Genomic DNA, 19,279 nt, shown 5'->3' with positions numbered 1-19,279 from the left:
CTGCACCATCGGGGTTCATCATCCGTTTCAGTAGACTCTGGTCTGCATCCCCTGTCCCTCCGGAGACGGGCCTCTGCGGAGATATCGCAGGAGGAGAATTCCCTCCCCGCGCGCTCCTTGTGGCTCTCCTGCTAGTGCTGCCTGAAGGCAAAATGGCCGCCGTTCCCACGCTCCGTAGGAACGGCTCAGCCAGGGCAGCCGGAGGAGCAGGGGACCTCGCCGCATTCGGGCGTGCGTGTTGCCGATCCTCCCGGGGCGAAACGGAGGGACCCTCCCCTCCCGGAAGACAAGCGAAACAAATTCTGTTGCGAGACAGACGTGCGCGTGCATGCAGAGGCGCACGTGCAGCAAGCCGATGATCGGGGCATGACAGCCCTGCCTCGCAAGTACACAGCCCCCCGGGCCAGCGAATCGCCAAACAAAAGGAGCCGCAGACGCAAGAAGTCAAGGGAGAGGCTGCACAGCAAAAAATAAAAGAGACTTGTATAATTATTTCTTTTTTCTATTTACCCCCGGGCCGTCACGGCAGCCCATATGAGCCTCTGTTCCGTCTGGGGGCGAGTGAGCCGGACTCTCCGGTATCACCCCCAGAGCTGCTCTGGGGGTGGTACCAGGGCCCTCGACCCTTTCAAGCAGCTGCCTGCAACACAAGAGGGGATGGTCCCCTCAGGACCTGACAACCCTCCGGGCGGCTTGAGACTCCAAGTTGAGCAAACTTTTTTTTTTTTTTTTTTTAAAGAACTTTACTGCTAAAATACCTCTCTATCTACACTAACAACTTCCAAAACAAGCTCTACCTAAATGTTACAGATCAAACCAGACTGTGGGTTTTGCACCTCAACTATCTGCTGGAGATAGATGTGAATCGGTTATTTACTCTTTCGGATAATAGAAAGACTAGGGGGCACTCCATGAAGTTAGCATGTGGCACATTTAAAACTAATCGGAGAAAGTTCTTTTTTACTCAACGCACAATTAAACTCTGGAATTTGTTGCCAGAGGATGAGGTTAGTGCAGTTAGTATAGCTGTGTTTAAAAAAGGATTGGATAAGTTCTTGGAGGAGAAGTCCATTACCTGCTATTAATTAAATTGACTTAGATAACCACCACTATTACCATTTGCTGGAAGGGAGGCACAACCCAGGAGTCTGGACTGATCCAGGTACGTACAGGGAAGGATGCATTATTTTTTTAGGACTCATGGGGCAAAATCAAGCAGGTGAATAAAAAAAGATGCCAGGGCTCAGTACCTGCAAGTACCCTCCTAACAAAAAAAAAGCTCTGAATTTTCTACAAGTGATGGTTTCTTGAGAAGCAGGTTCTATTAAAGTGAATAGTCCTTATCTTTAAACAGACTCCCTTCACCTTTAGTTCACAAAATCTAACTGCAAGTTATGTCAATTACCTAGTGACACAGCCCACAATCACATACAATATTTCTAAATTTCAATGTGTCCAAGCTAACAGAGGCGCTTTCTCGCTTTTTTGTAACATTTACTGAATAAAGCTTATTGAATACTCCCTATGCACATGAACATGTGTGTTCGTCAACACAGTTACCTGTTGGAGAGCCATAATGTTGCTTTTGTCAGCATCAAGCTGAGCATTTTTTAACTTTTCTTTCAGGTTATGCAGCATTTGCTGGTACTCAATAATTTCATCATCTTTGGAAGCCAAGATTTTCTGCAAATATTTAACAGAGTATTGAACCACTGACACACAAATCATGCCTTAAAGTAAAAGTGCGTCTTACACAGCAAATTCAAAATTTGTCACTATTAAAAATGTCCAGCTCCACTAAAACATAACAGTTATTCCTAAAGCATTCTACTTTATTAAAAAAAAAAAAAGAAAGAAAGAAAAAAGTTTCCATGGACATAACCATGAAAAGAAAGGCAGACACCTTTTTACATTAACAGATGTTCTAATATACAGTTTTTTGGGATCGTTCTTGAGATAAGGATTTTAGCAAGGAACTAAGAAATGTTCTACAGGATTCTGGTGTCCTCCTTCCTCTTCCCTATTGCTTCTCTGTCAACCCACAGCCAAAGATTAGATGATTCTGAAGTGGCTAGAGCCGGTATTAACAGTTGGGTGCCCAAAGGCACTTGGGGGGAAATGGGGTCCTCCAGATTGGAAAAAAGAAAGAAAGAAGTGCCTCCCCCAAAAATTATCAGTAGGGGAGAGAGCCAGTGGCCCCTGAATTCCCCTTTCCCTCTCACTTTCGGAGATCAACCAAGGGCCTGGCACCTATCCTTCTGCGGGGCATGTAGTAGTAGTAGTAGTGGTAGTGGTGGTGGTGGTGGTGGTGGTAGTGGTAGTGGTGGTAGTAGTAGAAGTAGTAACAACTTCAAGGAAACTTGGAGCCAGCACGCCTGTGGCGGTCCTGCTACTTTCACCGCACGGTTTTTCCTGTTAGCATGAAACCCATGCTTGGAGCAGGGCCACTGCAGGGTCTCTGATGCGTGTGTCAGCTCAATGGCCCTGTGCAAAGCTTTCTGGAAGCTGTTAATACTACTACTGCGGGCCCAGCAGAAGGGGACAGGTGGCAGGCCCAGATGGTGGCAAGATTGTGACAATGCTCCAACACCTATCAAAATATAGCGCTGGAGACAGTTGTCTATAACTAAATTCAGGCCTGAAAGTGACACCTGGTGGGGAGGAGGAAGAGGACGCTTAGGATCCTCCCAAGCATTTTCTGTGAACTAAAAAGAAATAGCATTTTCCTACAAAATAGGACTGCTTTTAAATAACTGTCTTACTGATTCTTCTCACGTCTTTGTGAGGCTTATCTAATTCACAGCAAGTTTTAACTTCACTGTAAGCAGCAAAGTACTACTGCTTTGCAGATACATATAACACAAGTAACGAAGTAAATTTTCAAGTATAATTACCTTCCATTCTTCTACTTTTGTGTTCACAGCTATCATAACTGGATCATCATCTTCATTCTTGGCTTGTAACTGAGCTGTAAGCTCCTGCACCTGCAGTGAATTACATGTACATGTGCAATGTAAATACAGAATATGTTACATTTGTGCTGGGATGCAAGAGGCATTTCAGCATGACAGGCTCAAATGCTGAAATGACTCAAAATGAAATAAACCTCCCCATTACTGCACAGTACTATAATAAAAGGGTTGTAACTCCTCAAGAAGAGAAAAGTATAAGAAAATTATTCCTTACCTGCTAATTTTCATTCCTGTAGTACCAAGGATCAGTCAAGACAGTGGGTTATCTCCCCCTTCCAGCAGATGGAGTCAATTAGAACTTTGAAAGATGCTTCCTTATAAGGTAGTGCACCCTCTACTAATCCTCAGAATGAAGTATATCAAAGCAAAGAGGAAAATCTGGATGGATCAAGAACAAGAGAATTAAGTAACAAATAGTGTGCAAAAGGCACAAAACAGTGTCAAACAACAAACTTGCAGAATGAACCATTAACCAGCCAAAGGAAAAAAGGCACTGAAAAACAATTTGAGCAGAGAGGCAATCCCAAACCCAATAAAACAGTCAGGAAGGGTGTCTGGACTGATCCTTGGTACTACAGGAACGAAAATTAGCAGGTAAGGAATAATTTTCTTTTCCCTGTACGTACCAGGATCAGTCCAGACAGTGGGATGTACCAAAGCTTCCCTACATAGGGTGGGCCCCGGAAAGCCCTGCTCGAATGACCCTAGAGCCAAAGGAGCCAAAAGTAAGCGACTGTATGTGTAGATGATAACGACGAGCAAAGGTATGTAACGATTTCAAAGTTGCCGCTCGACAAATCTCCTGGAACGAGACCGATTGCATCTCCGGCAAGGAAGCAGCCTGAGCTCGAAGAGAATGGGCCTTGACACCCGCCGGAGGTTGTCGATCCGCTCCAGTGTAGGCCACCAAGATCGCCTCCTTCAGACAGCGAGCAATGGTAGTTTTCGACGCCTTGGCCCCCTTCCTCGGACCATGCCAGAGAACAAAAAGATGGTCCGACAAGCGAAAATCATTAGTGACTTCCAGATAGCGAATGAGGATACGCTTGGCATCTAGCTTGCGTAGATCCGCTGATGCGTCCACTGAGAAGGACGGAAGCTCTACCGTCTGATTCAAGTGGAACTTGGAAACCACCTTGGGCAGAAAAGCAGGCACAGTGCGCAAGGAAACTCCCAAATCCGTGAAACGAAGATAGGGCTCTCTGCACGAGAGCGCTTGAAGCTCCGAGATTCTGCGGGCAGAACAGATAGCTACCAGGAAAACCGTCTTGAGAGTGATATCCTTGAGGGTCGCGGAACGCATGGGTTCAAAGGGTGGACCAACCAAGATTCGGAGAACAAGATTGAGACTCCACGAAGGATAAAGAGTGCGGACCGGGGGGTTTCACGTGCTTCACCCCCCTGAGGAATCGGATGATATCCGGGTGAGAGGAGAGGGAAGTTCCCTCTCATTGATGAAGTAGAGAGCCAAGGGCAAAGATTTGCACGCTCAGCGAGTTGTAGGCCAGACCCTTGTCCAGTCCCTGTTGAAGAAAAGATAGGATCTGAGCCACCGAGGCGGTCCTTGGCGACACAGGTATGGAGGCACACTAGTTCTCAAAAACTTTCCATACCCTGATATAGGAGATGGAGGTAGACGTGTTTCTAGCTTTGAGGAGGGTCGAGATAACAGCCTCTGGGTATCCACGATATCTCAGCCGGCCCCTCTCAAAAGCCAGGCCGCAAGACAGAAGTGATCGGCCTGGGCGAAAGATACCAGACCCTGATGCAGCAAGCGTGGAAGGTGACCCAGATGAAGAGGTCCGTCCACTGCGAGGTTGATCAAGTCTGCAAACCACGGACGACGGGGCCATTCCGGCGCCACCAGCATTACCGGATACTGGTGGGACTCTATTCTCCGGAGTACCTTGCCCACCAGAGGCCAAGGGGGAAACACGTAGAGGAGAACGTGACGGGGCCAGGGGAGGACTAAGGCATCAACTCCCTCTGCGCCATACTCTCTTCTGCGACTGAAGAACCGAGCTGCCTTGGCATTCCGCAAGGTTGCCATTAGATCCAGATATGGGGTCCCCCATCTGTGGAACAGGAGATTCACCGCCTCTTCTGAGAGTTCCCACTCTCCAGGATCTAGATGTTGACAACTGAGAAAGTCGGCTTAAACATTGTCTACATCTGCGATGTGGGAAGCTGCTGAGCGGGAGAAATGAGTCTCCGCCCACGCCATCAACCTGTCTGTCTCCTGAGAGACATGCCAGCTCCTTGTGCCCCCCTTGGCGATTGATGTAGGCCACAGTGGTCGAATTGTCAGAGTATTCGGACTGCGCGATGATGGACGAGAGGTAGGAAGCATTTCAATGCCAGACGCACTTGCTCTGGTCTCCAAGCGATTGATTGGCCAAGTTGCTTGAGACGGCGTCCACTTCCCTTGCACAGAACTCATCTGACACACTGCTCTCCCCAGCCAGAGAGACTGGCGTCAGTCATGACGATTACCCATTTTGGGATGTCCAAAGGAACACCCTGGAGAAGATGAGACAGGTTGAACCACCACGAGAGACTGTCCTTGGCTCCCTGCGGGAGAGGAAGGATGGCGTGGAAGTTCCGAGACACCGGCTTCCAGCGGGAGAGCAAGGTGCGCTATAAGGGACACATATGTGCAAACGCCCAGGGGACCAGATTGATGGTGGAAGCCATGGATCCCAGGACCTGGAGGTAATCCCACGCCATTGGAAGCGAGAGACTGATGAATCGTTGTATCTGAGCTATGAGTGTATGAGCCCTGTTCGGGGGGCAGAGACATCTTGCCCAGCGCTGTGTCGAAATGCGCCCCCAGGAAGTCCAGAGACTGAGATGGAGAAAGGCTGCTCTTGGCGAAGTAGATCACCCAACCGAGGGAGTGAAGAAGCGTCAATACCTTGTCGAACGCCCGTTGGCACTGGGCTGAGGACTTTGCTCGAATGAGCCAGTCGTCCAGGTATGGGTGCACCAAGACTCCCTCCCTCTGGATAGCGGCAGCTACTACTATCATCACCTTCATGAAGGTTTGAGGAGCGGTCGCAAGACCAAAGGGTAGAGCCTGGAACTGGAAATGCTGTCCCAGAATCTTGAATCGCAGAAAAACGCTGGTGTGCTTGGAGGATGAGAATGTGTAGATAAGATTCCATCAGATGCAGGGAGGCCAAAAATACTCCGGAGTGTACCGCCGCTATCACAGAGCACAAGGTTTCCATCCGAAAGTGGGGAATCTTGAGGGCCCTGTTGACCATCTTGAGATCCAAGATCAGGAGGAAGGAACCTTCCTTCTTGGGGACTATGAAGTATACCGAATAAATGTCCCCGGCCTACTTCCAGGGGGGGACCGGACGAATCGCTCTGAGAGCCAGAAGCCTGTCGAGTGTCTGCCGGACTAGGAGTTGTTTCTGGACTGGGCCACATGGAGAGAAGAGGAACCTGTCTCTTAGCGGCCGAGCAAATTCTAACACGTAGACGTGTCTTAGAATATCCAGGACCCACTGATCTGACGTGATGTTGACCCACTCCTCGTAGAAAAGGGAGACACGTCCCCCTATCCTGGGGATCGGGGAGTGGGCCGGCATAGCTTCATTGTGAAGACTTGGAGGACGTCCCCTGGGCCGGACCAGAGTGGGGCTGTCTTCGGGCATGAAAGGACTGAGTCCAGGATTGAGATCGAGAGGACGGCTGATGAGGAGCTGCAGTCCTTGCCCGGGAGAAACGATGTTGATTCCTGAATCGGCTTCTAGTGGAATTAAAAGACCTAGAAGAACGAGGGCGATCCTCTGGCAGTTTGTGTACCTTATTCTCTCTGAGGGACTTGATAATCTGGTACAGATCCTCCCCAAATAGTAGCTTGCCCTTGAAGAGTAGGGATCCCAGTTGCGACTTGGAAGAAGAATCCGCCGACCAGTTGCGAAGCCAGAGGAGGCGTCTAGCCGAGACTGCAGAAACCATAGATCTGGCCAATACTCTCAGAATGTCATATAGAGTGTCTGCTCCATATGCTATGACGGCCTCCAGGTGGTCTGCTTGAAGTGCTTCCTCAGGAGGCAACTCCTGGGAGCTGAGCAGCTGTTGAAGCCAGCGGAGGCCTGCACGCTGAGCGAAGGAACTACAAATGGCCGCCCGGACCCCCAGGGCGGACACCTTGAAAACTCTCTTTAGATAAACTTCCAGCTTTCGATCTTGAAGATCTCGCAAGGCTGCACCACCCGTTACTGGAATGGTAGTTCTCTTTATCACTGCTGAGACTGCAGAATCTACTTTGGGAACCTTAAGAAGGTCCAGGAAATCATCCAGGAGAGGATATAGCTTATCCATGGCTCTGCCAACCTTGAGGGAGGTTGCCGGAAAATCCCATTCCCTGGATAACAGTTGAAGGAACGTGGGATGGGAAGGAAAGGACCTACACTGCGGATGTAGACCAGCCAGAAGGGGGTCCCCTTTCTTCGCTGGTAGATTAGGCTCAGGCGGGTCCTGAGGGGCCTCAATGTCCAATTCCTGTAGGATATGTGGAATGAGGGGGTCCAGCTCATCCCTCTGGAAGATCTGCAGGACTCTAGGATCACCCCCTTCCAATTGAGCCGTAGTTGAAGGTTCATCCGGATCCAGGTCCTGCTGAGGAACAGACCCCCCCGCAGAGGGGTGTACCAAACGGACCCTCGGAGCGCTTGAGGTGGTCGGAGGTACCCCTGGTCCCGGGACCACTGACCCTTGGGCACTCCCCACGGTCTGGGCATTTCCCAAGACCTCAGTGGAATCAGCCATTCTGGGTACCTTAGGAGGAGGAGGTCCCACCAAAAATTCCTGGTGCTGGCCCATTCTGGCCAGGTAAGCATTGTGAAGCAGGAGAACAAAATCCATGGAAAACGGAGGTGGCCCCAATTGAAGAAGAGTGGGAAGATCCCCCGATGGAGGAAAAGGCTCCAGAAGTGGAACGGTTGTCAAAACCGGCAGCTGAGATGAAAAAGGAGTGTCCTGCTCTTCTCCTGTTAGCACCGGAGCAGCAGAGTCTGGAGACAAAATGGCTGCCGTTCCCGCGGTCAGCTGGATCGGGGCCGGCCCCTGAGCTTCGAGGCGCGCCAGAAGAACCAGAGCGGCCCGGCGGTTGAGAGGGTCCCTCCCCACCAGGGAGGCAAGCTGTGCAAATCCCCTCGCGGGAGAGCCTCGACCCGGGCTCTCCACAAGCGCAGCACCTGGACGAATGAAGCATGGGGAACCCCGGAGCCGCAAGGGAACTAGCTGTTCTTAACGTGAGAAACAGGCAAGGTTTAAAGCTGCGGGAAGCGGGAAAAACCTCCGCTTCAGCCTGTTCTTCCTCACACTCACCAGGTTCGTGGCTGTAAGAAACGGGTAATAGCCTCCGCTTCAGTCCTGTTCTCTCTCTATCCCTCAGCGACCCACAGATAGAGGCACAGAGGAATAACGCCTCTCTGTGCCAGCTGCCCTAAGGAAAACGGCTTCTCAGGGGCAGCGGGTCGGATAGCAGCCATGGGGGAGAGGTCGGCACCACCGACTTGCACCCCGGAGAGAGGAAGAGAGGAAATAGCCTGTCAAAAGGAAATAAAAACCAACTTACCCAGACAACAGAGATGGGAGGGGTGGGGACAGCTGCAAACAGTACTGCCTGCAAGCAATAGAATGCTCCCACTAATACAGGAGCGGAGGCTACAGGAAAGCTCTCCAAATAATTCCCTCAGAAAATTCAAAAGATTTTTTTTTTTAATTAGACTTGATCCATCCAAAAGAAAGGAAAGCTGAAGAAAATAGAGAAGATTCCTAAAATAGCTTTCTAGTCATCTCAGTGGGGAACGAAAGCCACCACTGTCATCTGCTGGAGTCAAGAGAATACTGAGGATTAATAGAGGGTGCACTACCTTATAAGGAAGCATCCTTCAAAGTTCTAATTGACTCCCATCTGCTGGAAGGGGGAGATAACCCACTGTCTGGACTGATCCTGGTACGTACAGGGAACTTTTAATTTAAAAAGTAATTTCTCTGTAATTGGTATTTTATTTTGGCTGCGGAATACGCAATTATCCTATGCAAGGATTATACAAATGGCGAAATTTTCACCTGTTAATTTTCCTTCCTTGCTATACCAGTCGAGATAAGTGGGTTTTGTCCCCCTACCAGCAGATGGAAACAGAGAACATATTTTTCTTTGGTGACATTATTGCTACTAATTAGAGGTGGTGCAGCACAGGAACAACTCAGTAGTTTTTATAACACAGCACTGAACAAAGCATAAACATTCAAATTAAGAAAAAAATTTCAAATATTTTTACCATGCACTACCTGTCCATGTTCTATAAGGATCTGGAATGACAGCTAATAAAAGGAGAACAAGAGTAAAAACAACCAAAGATGGACTGAAGGATCTATCCCTCTGTAATACATCTGTATAAGATGGTCCGTTCTAAAAAAAAAAAATAGAGAGGATGGTGCATTCATTTTTACCAGAGTGGTTTACAGGCCTCCGACTCAAACAGAAGAACTAGACAGAGAAATGATAGAAGACATACAAAAGGTGGGAAGGAAGGGAGATGTGTTGATTGTTGGAGATTTTAATCTGTCAGATATGGGCTGGAGAAACCCTTCAGCAGAATCTAACAGAAGTAGAGAGATAGTGGATGCCCTGTTCAAACAAATGGTAATGGAACCCACAAGGGAGGGAGTTATACTTGACTTAGTGCTCACTAATGGAGAGAATGTCTCTAATGTCCAGGTGGGTGCCCATCTCAGCACCAGTGATCATCAAATGGTATGGTTTCATATCGCAAATAGCTGACGGAGAAGTCGTATGAAGACCCAAGTTTTGCAGTTCAAAAATGCAGACTGCCAAAATGGGAAAATTCCTGGAGCTGGAACTTGAAGACTGGGAGAAAATGGGAGAGGTGAAACAGCGGGCTAAACTAAAAGGAGCAATTACAAAAGCAACAAATCTATATGTTAGAAAAGTAAACAAAAGTAAGAGAAATAAAAAACCAAACTGATTCACAAAGGAAGTGGCTTATATAATAAAAGCAAAAGCAGCAGCTTTTAAGAAATATAAAGGATCCCAAAAAGTGGAACACTGGGTGACTAGAGAGCTGGATCAGGGGGGCTCAGCTAACTGCTTGCTTTACCACTTTGTATAGGCTGCTTCCTGACATCAGCCTCCGTGAAGTGCAGTTTAAAATCTTGCACTGTGTTTATTATGATGATGTTCGCCGGTTCCGGATGCGGCTGACCACGTCCCCTTTATGTATTAAGTGTGCCATAACGGAAGATACCCTGCTACACAGGATCTTTGCTTGCTAGTCCCTTCAACCATTTTGGACGGCTGTTTTGCAGTAATCAGCACCTGCACTTGAGTCCCCCTAAGCGTTACAGGTTCTGTGATATTGTATGGCTCAACGCTCAGTCCTCTTCTTGGTGGCCGCTCGAAGGCTAAATTTGAGCGTGTAGCTATTGTGATGGCCTGTCGCACAGTCCTGGCGGATTGGACGGAGCCGGTGATGGTGCCGTCACTTGCTGCCTGGGTTAACCGAATGGCTTCCTTGGTGCAACTGGAACGTCTGGACTTTTTAGCCGGAAATCGAAAACCCGACAAGATCTACTGTGCATGCTGGATGCTTGTGTCTCCACCTTCCCTACGGAGTTGCAAGATGGACTTCGACTCAATGGTTACACGTCTAACTGGTCCATATAGGTGTGGGGGGGGGGGGTAAGGAGTAGGATGTGAATGTTGGATGTCTGTGATATGCATGGATTTGGGTTGTGGGTTTGGGAGGAGGGTGTTTTCAATGGAAAAGGAAAATCAGGGTTGGGCAGAAGTATGGGGCTTGGTGTCCTCACTGTTCAATGACACTGTATTGGTTTTCTACTGTTTACATTGTTTACGGTTTAGTGTTTGGTGCCTCTGACGGCTGCCTCCCTGTTAATAAAAAAGTATTTTGACAAAAAAAAAAAAAAAAAGAGAGCTGGATCAGGGAAGAGCACTCGATGTAATTTACTTGGATTTTAGAAAAGCTTTTGATACTGCCCACATAGAAGACTCATTAACAAAATGAGAAGCGTGGGGATGAGCTCCAAGGTGGTGGCATGGATTACAAATTGGTTGACAGATAGAAGACAAAGTGTAATGATAAATGGAACCTACTCTGAAGAGAGAATGGTGTTAAGTGGAGTGCCGCAGGGATCGATGTTGGGACCGGTTCTGTTCAACATCTTTTGAGCGACATTGCGGAAGGAATAGAAGATAAAGTTTGTCTATTTGCAGATGATACTAAGATCTGCAATAGAGTGGACATAATGGAAGGAGTGGAGAGAATGAGACGGGATTTAAGGAAGCTGGAAGAGTGGTCGAAGAAATGGCAGCAGAGATTCAATGCCAAGAAATACAGAATCATGCCACTGGGGTATGGTAATCCAAAAGAACTGTATATATGTTGGGGGTGAAGGGCTGATGTGCACAGAACAGGAGAGAGACCTTGGGTTGATAGTGTCTAACGACCTGAAGTCGGCAAAGCTCTGCGACAGGGCAATAGCTAAAGCCAGAAGAATGCTGGGCTGAATAGAGAGACGAATATCTAAGTAAGAAAAGGGAAGTGATAATTCAGTATGTTCAGTTCTGGAGACCATATCTGAAAAGGGACAGAGACAGGATGGAGGTGGTCCAGAGAAGGGCGACCAAAATGGTGGGTGGTCTCCATCGAAAGCCTTATGAGGAGAGGTTGAAGAATCTGAATATGTATACCTTGGAGGAGAGGAGTTGCAGGGGTGATATGATACAGACCTTCAGATACTTGAAAGGTTTTAATAATCCATGGTCAACAACAGAACTTTTCCATAGGAAACAATTTAGTAGAACTAGAGGTCACAATTTGAAACTCCAGGGAGGAAGACTTAGAGCCAATTCAGAAAAAATTTCTTCACGGAGAATGTGCTGGATGCCTGAAATGACCTTCCGGAGGAAGTGGTGAAGACCAAAACCGTGAAGGATTTCAAAGGGGCATGGGATAAACACTTTGGTTCACTAAATGGCTAGAGGATGGGAAAGAATGAAAGAAAGCATGGGAGTAGTGGGCCTGGGAGTAACCTGCACAGAGCAGCAGTTACTACCCTTAAACAAACATGGAGTAACCTGCACGGAGTAGTATTTACTGCCGTGGGAAGCTTGCTGGGCAGACTGCATGGACCATTTGGTCTTTTCCTGCAGTCATTACTATGTTAGGAACCTGACAACAAAGGTTTTCTCCTTTTTAATGCAGCCCAGCTTCCTGGGAGGTACTGGAAAGAAAACTAACAAGTAAAAATGTTTCCTTCCATTTCAACCTGCTACATCAGTCTAGTCGAGACAAGTGGGAAGTACCAAAGCCCAACTAGCTCAGGAGGGAGGAAGCGAAGGCCACTTTAAGAAGACTGCATTTTCTTGGTAAAAACATCCAATCTGAAATGCTTAGAAAAGAATACATTGACTATTAAATAGCTGCTTAGCAATATCCACCAGCATAATACAATTTCTTCCACCCAGAAAGAAGACTGAGCTCTAGTAGAATAAGCATGAATAATCTCAGATTTCAGACGGCCATAAAGCATAAATGCTGAAAATAAAATGAGAAGCTTAGGAGTGAGTGCCAAGGTGGTGGCCTGGATTGCAAACTGGTTGACGGAAAGAAGACAATGTGTGATGGTAAATGGAACTTACTCTGAAGAGAGAGCGGTGTTAAGCGGAGTGCCGTAGGGATTGGTGTTGGGACAAGTCCTGTTCAATATCTTTGTGAGTGAAATTGCAAATGAGATAGAAGGTAAGGTTTGTCTTTGTGTGGATGATACTAAGATCTGCAATAGAGTAGACACACCGGAAGGAGTGGAGAGAATGAGACGGGATTTAAGGAAGCTGGAAGAGTGGTCGAAGATATGGCAGTTGAGATTCAATGCCAAGAAGTACAAAGTCATGAATATGGGGTGTGGAAATGCGAAAGAACTGTATTTGATTGGGGGGGGAGGGGGCGGTGAAGGGCTGATGTGCACGGAGCAGGAGAAAGACCTTCGGGTGATAGTGTCTAATGATCTGAAGTCGGCGAAACAATGTGACAAGGCGATAGCTAAAGCCTGAAGAATGATGGGCTGCATAAAGAAAGGAATATATAGTAAGAGAAAGGAAGTGATGATCCCCTTGTACAGGGCCTTGGTGAGGCCTCACGTGGAGTACTGTGTTCAGTTCTGGAGACCGCATCTCCAAAGGGACAGAGACAGGATGGAGGCGGTCCAGAAAAGGGCGACCAAAAAGTGGAGGGTCTACAAAAAATGACTTATGAGGAGAGATTGAAGAACCTAAATATGTATACCCTGGAGGAGAGGAGGAGCAGGGGTGATATGATACAGACTTTCAGATACTTAAAAGGTTTTAATGATCCATGGTCAACAACAAACCTTTTCTGTTGGAAACAAATCAGTAGAACTAGGGGGTCACAATTTTAAACTCCAGGGAGGAAGACTTAGAACCAATGTCATGAAGTACTGGTATTTCTTCACAGAGAGGGTGGTGGATGCCTGGAATGCCCTTCCAGAGGAAGTGGTGAAGACTAAAACTGTGAAGGAATTCAAAGGAGCATGGGATAAACATTGTGGATCCATAAAGGCTAGAGGATGGGAATGAAGAGAAGAGGAACAGGGTAGCTTGCTGGAAAAGCGATGGCTACTACCTGGTGATTACTACCCTTACTCAATAAGCCTTCACACTGTTAATGCAACTCCAACATTGCTCTCTGCTTCAACGGCAAGGGGAAATGTGGAAAAGAGGATTTGCATTCAGACAACCAACAAGGACTGAACTACATAGTCTGGGTAAACAAATAAGCATGGGGGTAGCTTGCTTATTGCGGCGGTTACTACCCTAAACCAATTAAGCCTGATACTTCACTTTCAATGCATATACAATGTTGCTCTCTCCTTCAACGGCAGGGGGAAATGTGGAAGAGAGGATTTACATTCAGACAACATCCAACAAGGCATTGATCTGTGCAGTCTGGGTAAACATGCATCGGGGTAACTTGCTTGATGCAGCGGTTACTACCCTTAACCATTAAGCCTTATGATTTACCTTTGATGCAACTCCAACATTACTCTCTGCATCAACGGTAGGGGGTGGCAGGAAATTCGAATCAGTTACCAACAAGGGCCCTGAACTTGGTGGTCGGTGAAACAGATAAGTATGGGAAAATAATTGGGGGAGCTTGCTGGGCAGACTGGATGTGCCGTTTGGTCTTTTTCTGCCGTCATTTCTATGTTTCTATATTGCATTCATGATCCAGCTTGCTAGAGCAACTTTGGAGGCAGTTTCCTCTTAAGTTACCCTCCAAACAAGACAAACAGCCTGTGTTGCCCAGAAAAGATTAGAAACCTTTCAATACTTAATAAGCAAATTCCAAAGATTTACTGTTGCCCTGACACTCATCTCAAGAGAAAACTAGCAAAGAAATAGTCTGATTGAGAAGGAACACTAACATTACCTTCTGAAGAAAGAAAGGCAGAATACTAAGAAATACCAAATCCGCTGCAAATACAAATATGGATCCTTACAGGAAAGAGCTTGAAACTCAGAAATACGCCGAGCCAAAAAGCTTGCCATCATGTGGCCTGGCTAAGGGCTAAATAGCTTGCCTGGTTCCTGCTTGGCTAAGTTTAAAAGTCTAATTTAACAGCACTTTATTCTTTAGTTTCTCCAACATATTTTGCTTTCTCTCCGCTGTTTTGAATCTGTTCTTGTGGGTGGCAGGATCATTTTTCCCAAAAGATATTGCTTATTCTACCGTTTTGCTTCTGTCTTGTGTGGCCCCAAGATAAAAACGGACAATGATTTTCCACGGACCCTGTACTAAGAGTCCTTGGGCCTCTGAAAGATGAAAAGGATGGTCAATCTACAGTCTCTTCCAATCCATATACCATGGCCTTCTCAGCAAATCTGGCATCACTAGGACCATGCGAGAGCTCAGACTCTATTCTCCATAAAATTTTTCCTATTAGTGGCCGGAGGGAAATACATATCGCAATTTCTTTCTTGACTAAGGCTGAACTAGGATGTCTAATCCCTTTCTCTTTTCTCCCTGCGCATTCTTCTAAATTGCTATCAGATCTACATGAGGCTTGCCCCACCTTAGCACTACGTGTTGAAAAGAAACTTGGCTGAATATCCATTTTCTTGGAACCAGAAAATCAGCCTGAACATTCTCCTGACCTGCAATATGAGCCACTGACAAGAGTTGGAGATTTTCCTCCGCCCAAGGGAAAAGGAGAGTTGTCTTTTCCAACACCCCTAGACTTTGGGTATTTCTGTGTCTGCTGATATAGAACACTGGTGTCACATTGTCGGAAAGCATTATGAGTGCCTTCCCCCATAAAAGGGAAGAAAATAACCGAGGGCTATATATGTGTGTGGATAGTATAACTGAGTTTCCTGTAACATATTCAGTGACCATGTACTTCAGAGAGCCTAGTTCTGGCTAGTTAACTCACTTCCTGAAAGGAGCCAACACCCTAGAGATTGTACGTGATTGGACTTAAAGTAACGAATCCTATTGGTGACCGGAAGAAGAAAATACACCCAGAATGCTTGTCAGGACATTCTTATTGGACATTGTGAAAAGCTTAAAAACACTGTGCACAGTGCTGGGAGCTGAGTAGCTCAGAGTGGACACCGATTGTTGCACTGTCTGCTACTCCGGGGAACAAATTACTTCCTCGTTTCTTTGTTCCTCTTTTTCCTTTTTTCTGTCTTTTTCATTAATAAAACTTGCTTTTAGATCATCAACTGACTGACGCTGCGTTACTGAAATCTACAGCTAATCTTATTGCCCCAATTTCCAAAAATTGTTAATGGATAACGGGGCCGCTTCCTGAGACCAAAGCCCCTGAGCTACTTGATCCAGACAATGCACTCCCCAACCCAACCAGCTTGCAACCATCACGATTAGTATTCATGAGGTTGCAATCACAGGCTCTGAATAACCCTTCAAATGAAGTGGTTGCCTCTCAAAAGCCAAGCCACTAGATAGAAGCGATCCAGCAGTCTGAAAATACAGGCCCTGTCGTAGCCATCCTGACAGATGGGTCAAGTGAACAGGACTGTCCACCGCCAGACGCAGGTCTGCAAACCAAGGCCAGAGCAGCCACTCGGGTGCTACCAGAATCACCCTGCCCGGATGAAGCTTGATGTGCTGCAGTACTCGACCTAAGCTCAATTATAGAGCTAATGGCTACCTAGTGAAGAGAGGCCATGGTGTGAAAACTTACAGCAACCGATTAGTTCACCTGTGGCCGACCTGAGCGCTGATGCCCTCCGATCCGACCTCTCTTCTACGGCTGAAAAACGGATCCGTTTTTGAATTTCCCGGCGTCGCCATGAGGTCCATTGCTGGTTTGCCCCACCTTGCCTGCAGCAAGGCGAAGGCCTCTGCAGACAACTCCCACTCCCCCAGGTCCAGACAATGCTGAGGAAGTCTGCCTGCACATTGTCCACCCCGGTGACATAAAAAGCATCTATTTTCACCAGATGTTTCTCCACCCACACGAACAGTTCGTGCGCCTCCACCACTACTAGACGACTCTTCGTACCACCCTAATGATTGATGTATGCTACTGTCGTCAAATTGTCCGAGAACACTCGCAAAGAGTTGTTCTGAATGAACGGAAGAAATGCCAGTAAGGCTTTTCGAACTGCCCTGGTTTCCAGCCGATTGATAGACCAGGTCACCTCCTCCCGCGACCACTGACCTGGGCTGACTTCGCTTGATAAATCACCCCCCAGCCAGAGAGATGGCATCCATGGTCACTAGAAACTAGTTGGGCACTTCCAGATCCATCCCTTTCTCCAGACTGCGCCGAGACGGCCACCACAAGAGACTGGACCTGGCATCCTCTGGCAATGGTAAAGGAAGCTGAAATTCTTCTGAAAGCGGATTCCAACAGGATAACACAGCCCCCTGCAGAGGACACATGTGAGCAAAGGCCCATGGAACTAATTCCAGCATAGATGCTATGGAACCCAGAACCTGCAAGTAATCCCAGACCCTGGGCAACAACAGGTGCAGTAGTCTAAGGACCTGACTCTGCAATTCTCTCCGCAGTCAGAAACACCTTCCCCATCTGGGTATCAAAGCATGCTCCCAGATACTCCAACGACTGTGCTGGTTTCAAATGATTCTCTGCTAGGTTCGTCACCCAGACCAACAAATCCAGGAGCTTAAGGACCCGCTGGACTGAGAGACAACACTCCACTTCAGACTTTGCCCATAGCAGCCAATTGTCCAGGTACGGGTGCACCAGGATACCTTCCTTCCTAAGAGCCATCACCACCTTTGTGAAAGTGTGCAGCGCCGTCACCAACCAAAAGGGAAGAACTCGAAACTGGAAATGTTCTCCCAGAACCATAAACCTCAGGAACCTTTGGTGCTCGGCCTGAAACTCTCCTTTGCACACCAACCTGATCACTGTGCACAACATCTCCATTTGAAACCACGGCACCCAGAGGGAGGCATTGACCTTCTGCAGATCAAGAATGGACAAAAAAGAGTCCTCTCCTTTTTTGGCACCATGAAATATAAAGAATACTGGCCCTGCCTCCTCTCTTGAGGGGGCACCAGCACAATGGTGTGCAGGAGTTGTAACCAATGTAGTGTCTTGCGCCGCCTTTCACTTGCACTGGGAGACATAGCGAGAGACTACAAAGGCATCCCTGAGCGAACGAGAAAATTCTAAGGCATAGCCATCTCTTATGACCTCCAGGACCCACTGGTCCGATGTGGTTCTAGTCCACTCCTTGTAAAAGAGGGGCAGCCTCCTTCCAATAGCCTCCGTGGAGGAATGGATCAATACGCCTCCATTGTCTAATCTTGTTTCTGGTGCCCCCTTGAGAACCACCATATGTGCTGACTCCAAAAGGGCTGCTGACTGCCATAATTCTGTTTCTGCGATGCTCGACCAGGCCTCCTGCCCGCACGAAACCTCTGCACCTCCAGAAAATGAGCTCACAGTGGAAAAGGCTTCTTAGGGGCTTTTCTGACCTCAGGTAATTTATTACCCTTTGACTCTCCCAACTGTTTCATGAGCTGCTTCAGGTCTTCCCCAAAGAGTAGCTTACCCTTGAAGGGGAGATTCGACAGCTGGCCTTTAGGCCACTCGTCCGCTGACCAGTTTCACAGCCACAGGTGCCTCTCTGAACCGCCACTGCAGAGAACATACTCCTGGCAGAAGTCCGGATCATATCAAAGAGCATCAGCCACATAGGCCACTCCTGCTTCCAAGCGGGCCACCTGCGTGGACTCAGCCGCTGTCCCCGACTGCTTGTCATGCACCTTCTGCACCAGCATAAGCAGGCTCTCTGCATCAAACTTCCACACACCACCGCCCAAAGACTCAAAGCTGAAACCTCAAAAAGCCTCTTGAACAGAATCTCCAGTTTCCTATCCTAGACATCCTTTAGAGCCATCGACCCTGCTACTGGGATAGTTGTCTTTTTGGTAACTACAAACACAGCTGAATCCATCTTGGATATTCTCCATGACTCCAAAGTCTGCTCTGGCAAGGGATATAACTCGCCATAGCCCTCGCTACCTTGAGGCCCACCTCAGGAGATTCCCACTCCCGATCCACCAGCTTCTTCACCTTTTTCGGCAAAAGAAAAGCCTTATGGGGACCCCGTAATCCCTCCATGACCAGGTTCACTCCCTCATTATCTGCATCCTCCTGGACAAATTTAATCCCCAGCTCCTCCAATACCTGGGAAATCAGTGGCCCTGTTCCTCCTTCCGGAACAGACGGACCATCCGTGGGTCATCACCTTCCATGATCGGCACCTCATCTGGATCCTGCATTAGATCTCCCGACACATCCACTGGATCCTGGTCCAGATCCTGCATTGTATCCCCAAAGCACCAACAGAGTCTTTGTCCGGGGACCCCCCCCCCCCCACCCAGACCCCCCCCCCTGCATCTGATCAGCCTCATCTATCCTTTCCGACGAAACTTCCTCCACCTCGGCCCGTCCGAGTCCCAATGAGAGCAGGATCCATCCTGTCTCCACAGGCCTCCAATCCCTAGCCTTCTTGGCCGACCAGGACTTCCTGGGAAATAGTCTCTTGGACTCCAAACCCTCCCTGGCTAAAAAAGCCTTATGGAGAAGAACAAAATCCATTGAAAACTCCTCCGGATCTGAGAACGAAGAGCCCTAGCCAGTGACTCCCTGAGCCTCTTTCCTTCCCCTGCCACCAGCGGGTCCTGTTCAGCGGGAAACAAAGAAGGAGGTGAATC

At 47.9% G+C, this 19,279-nt stretch overlaps 1 protein-coding gene across 3 annotated transcripts in view; it reads right to left on the bottom strand.

Annotated features, from left to right (window-relative positions):
* CEP290 (centrosomal protein 290) overlaps nucleotides 1-19,279 on the bottom strand; it is a 557,889-nt gene that overhangs the window by 485,068 nt on the left and 53,542 nt on the right. For all 3 annotated transcript variants that reach the window (XR_003856690.1, XM_029601651.1, XM_029601650.1), the window contains exons 10-11: nucleotides 2,895-2,984; nucleotides 1,561-1,683 (exon numbers count right to left, since the gene is read on the bottom strand). Coding sequence is in view for 2 of the 3 variants with exons in the window: in XM_029601651.1 (XP_029457511.1) it covers nucleotides 1,561-1,683; nucleotides 2,895-2,984 (213 nt within the window). In the remaining variant the exon portion in view is untranslated. The remainder of the gene's footprint in view (nucleotides 1-1,560; nucleotides 1,684-2,894; nucleotides 2,985-19,279) is intronic.

Source organism: Rhinatrema bivittatum, chromosome 4 (genome assembly GCF_901001135.1).
Source record: "Rhinatrema bivittatum chromosome 4, aRhiBiv1.1, whole genome shotgun sequence".
Lineage (NCBI taxonomy): Eukaryota > Metazoa > Chordata > Amphibia > Gymnophiona > Rhinatrematidae > Rhinatrema > Rhinatrema bivittatum.
The sequence above is the reverse complement of the archived record's forward strand: the minus strand, read 5'-3'. Positions and strand labels throughout refer to the sequence as shown.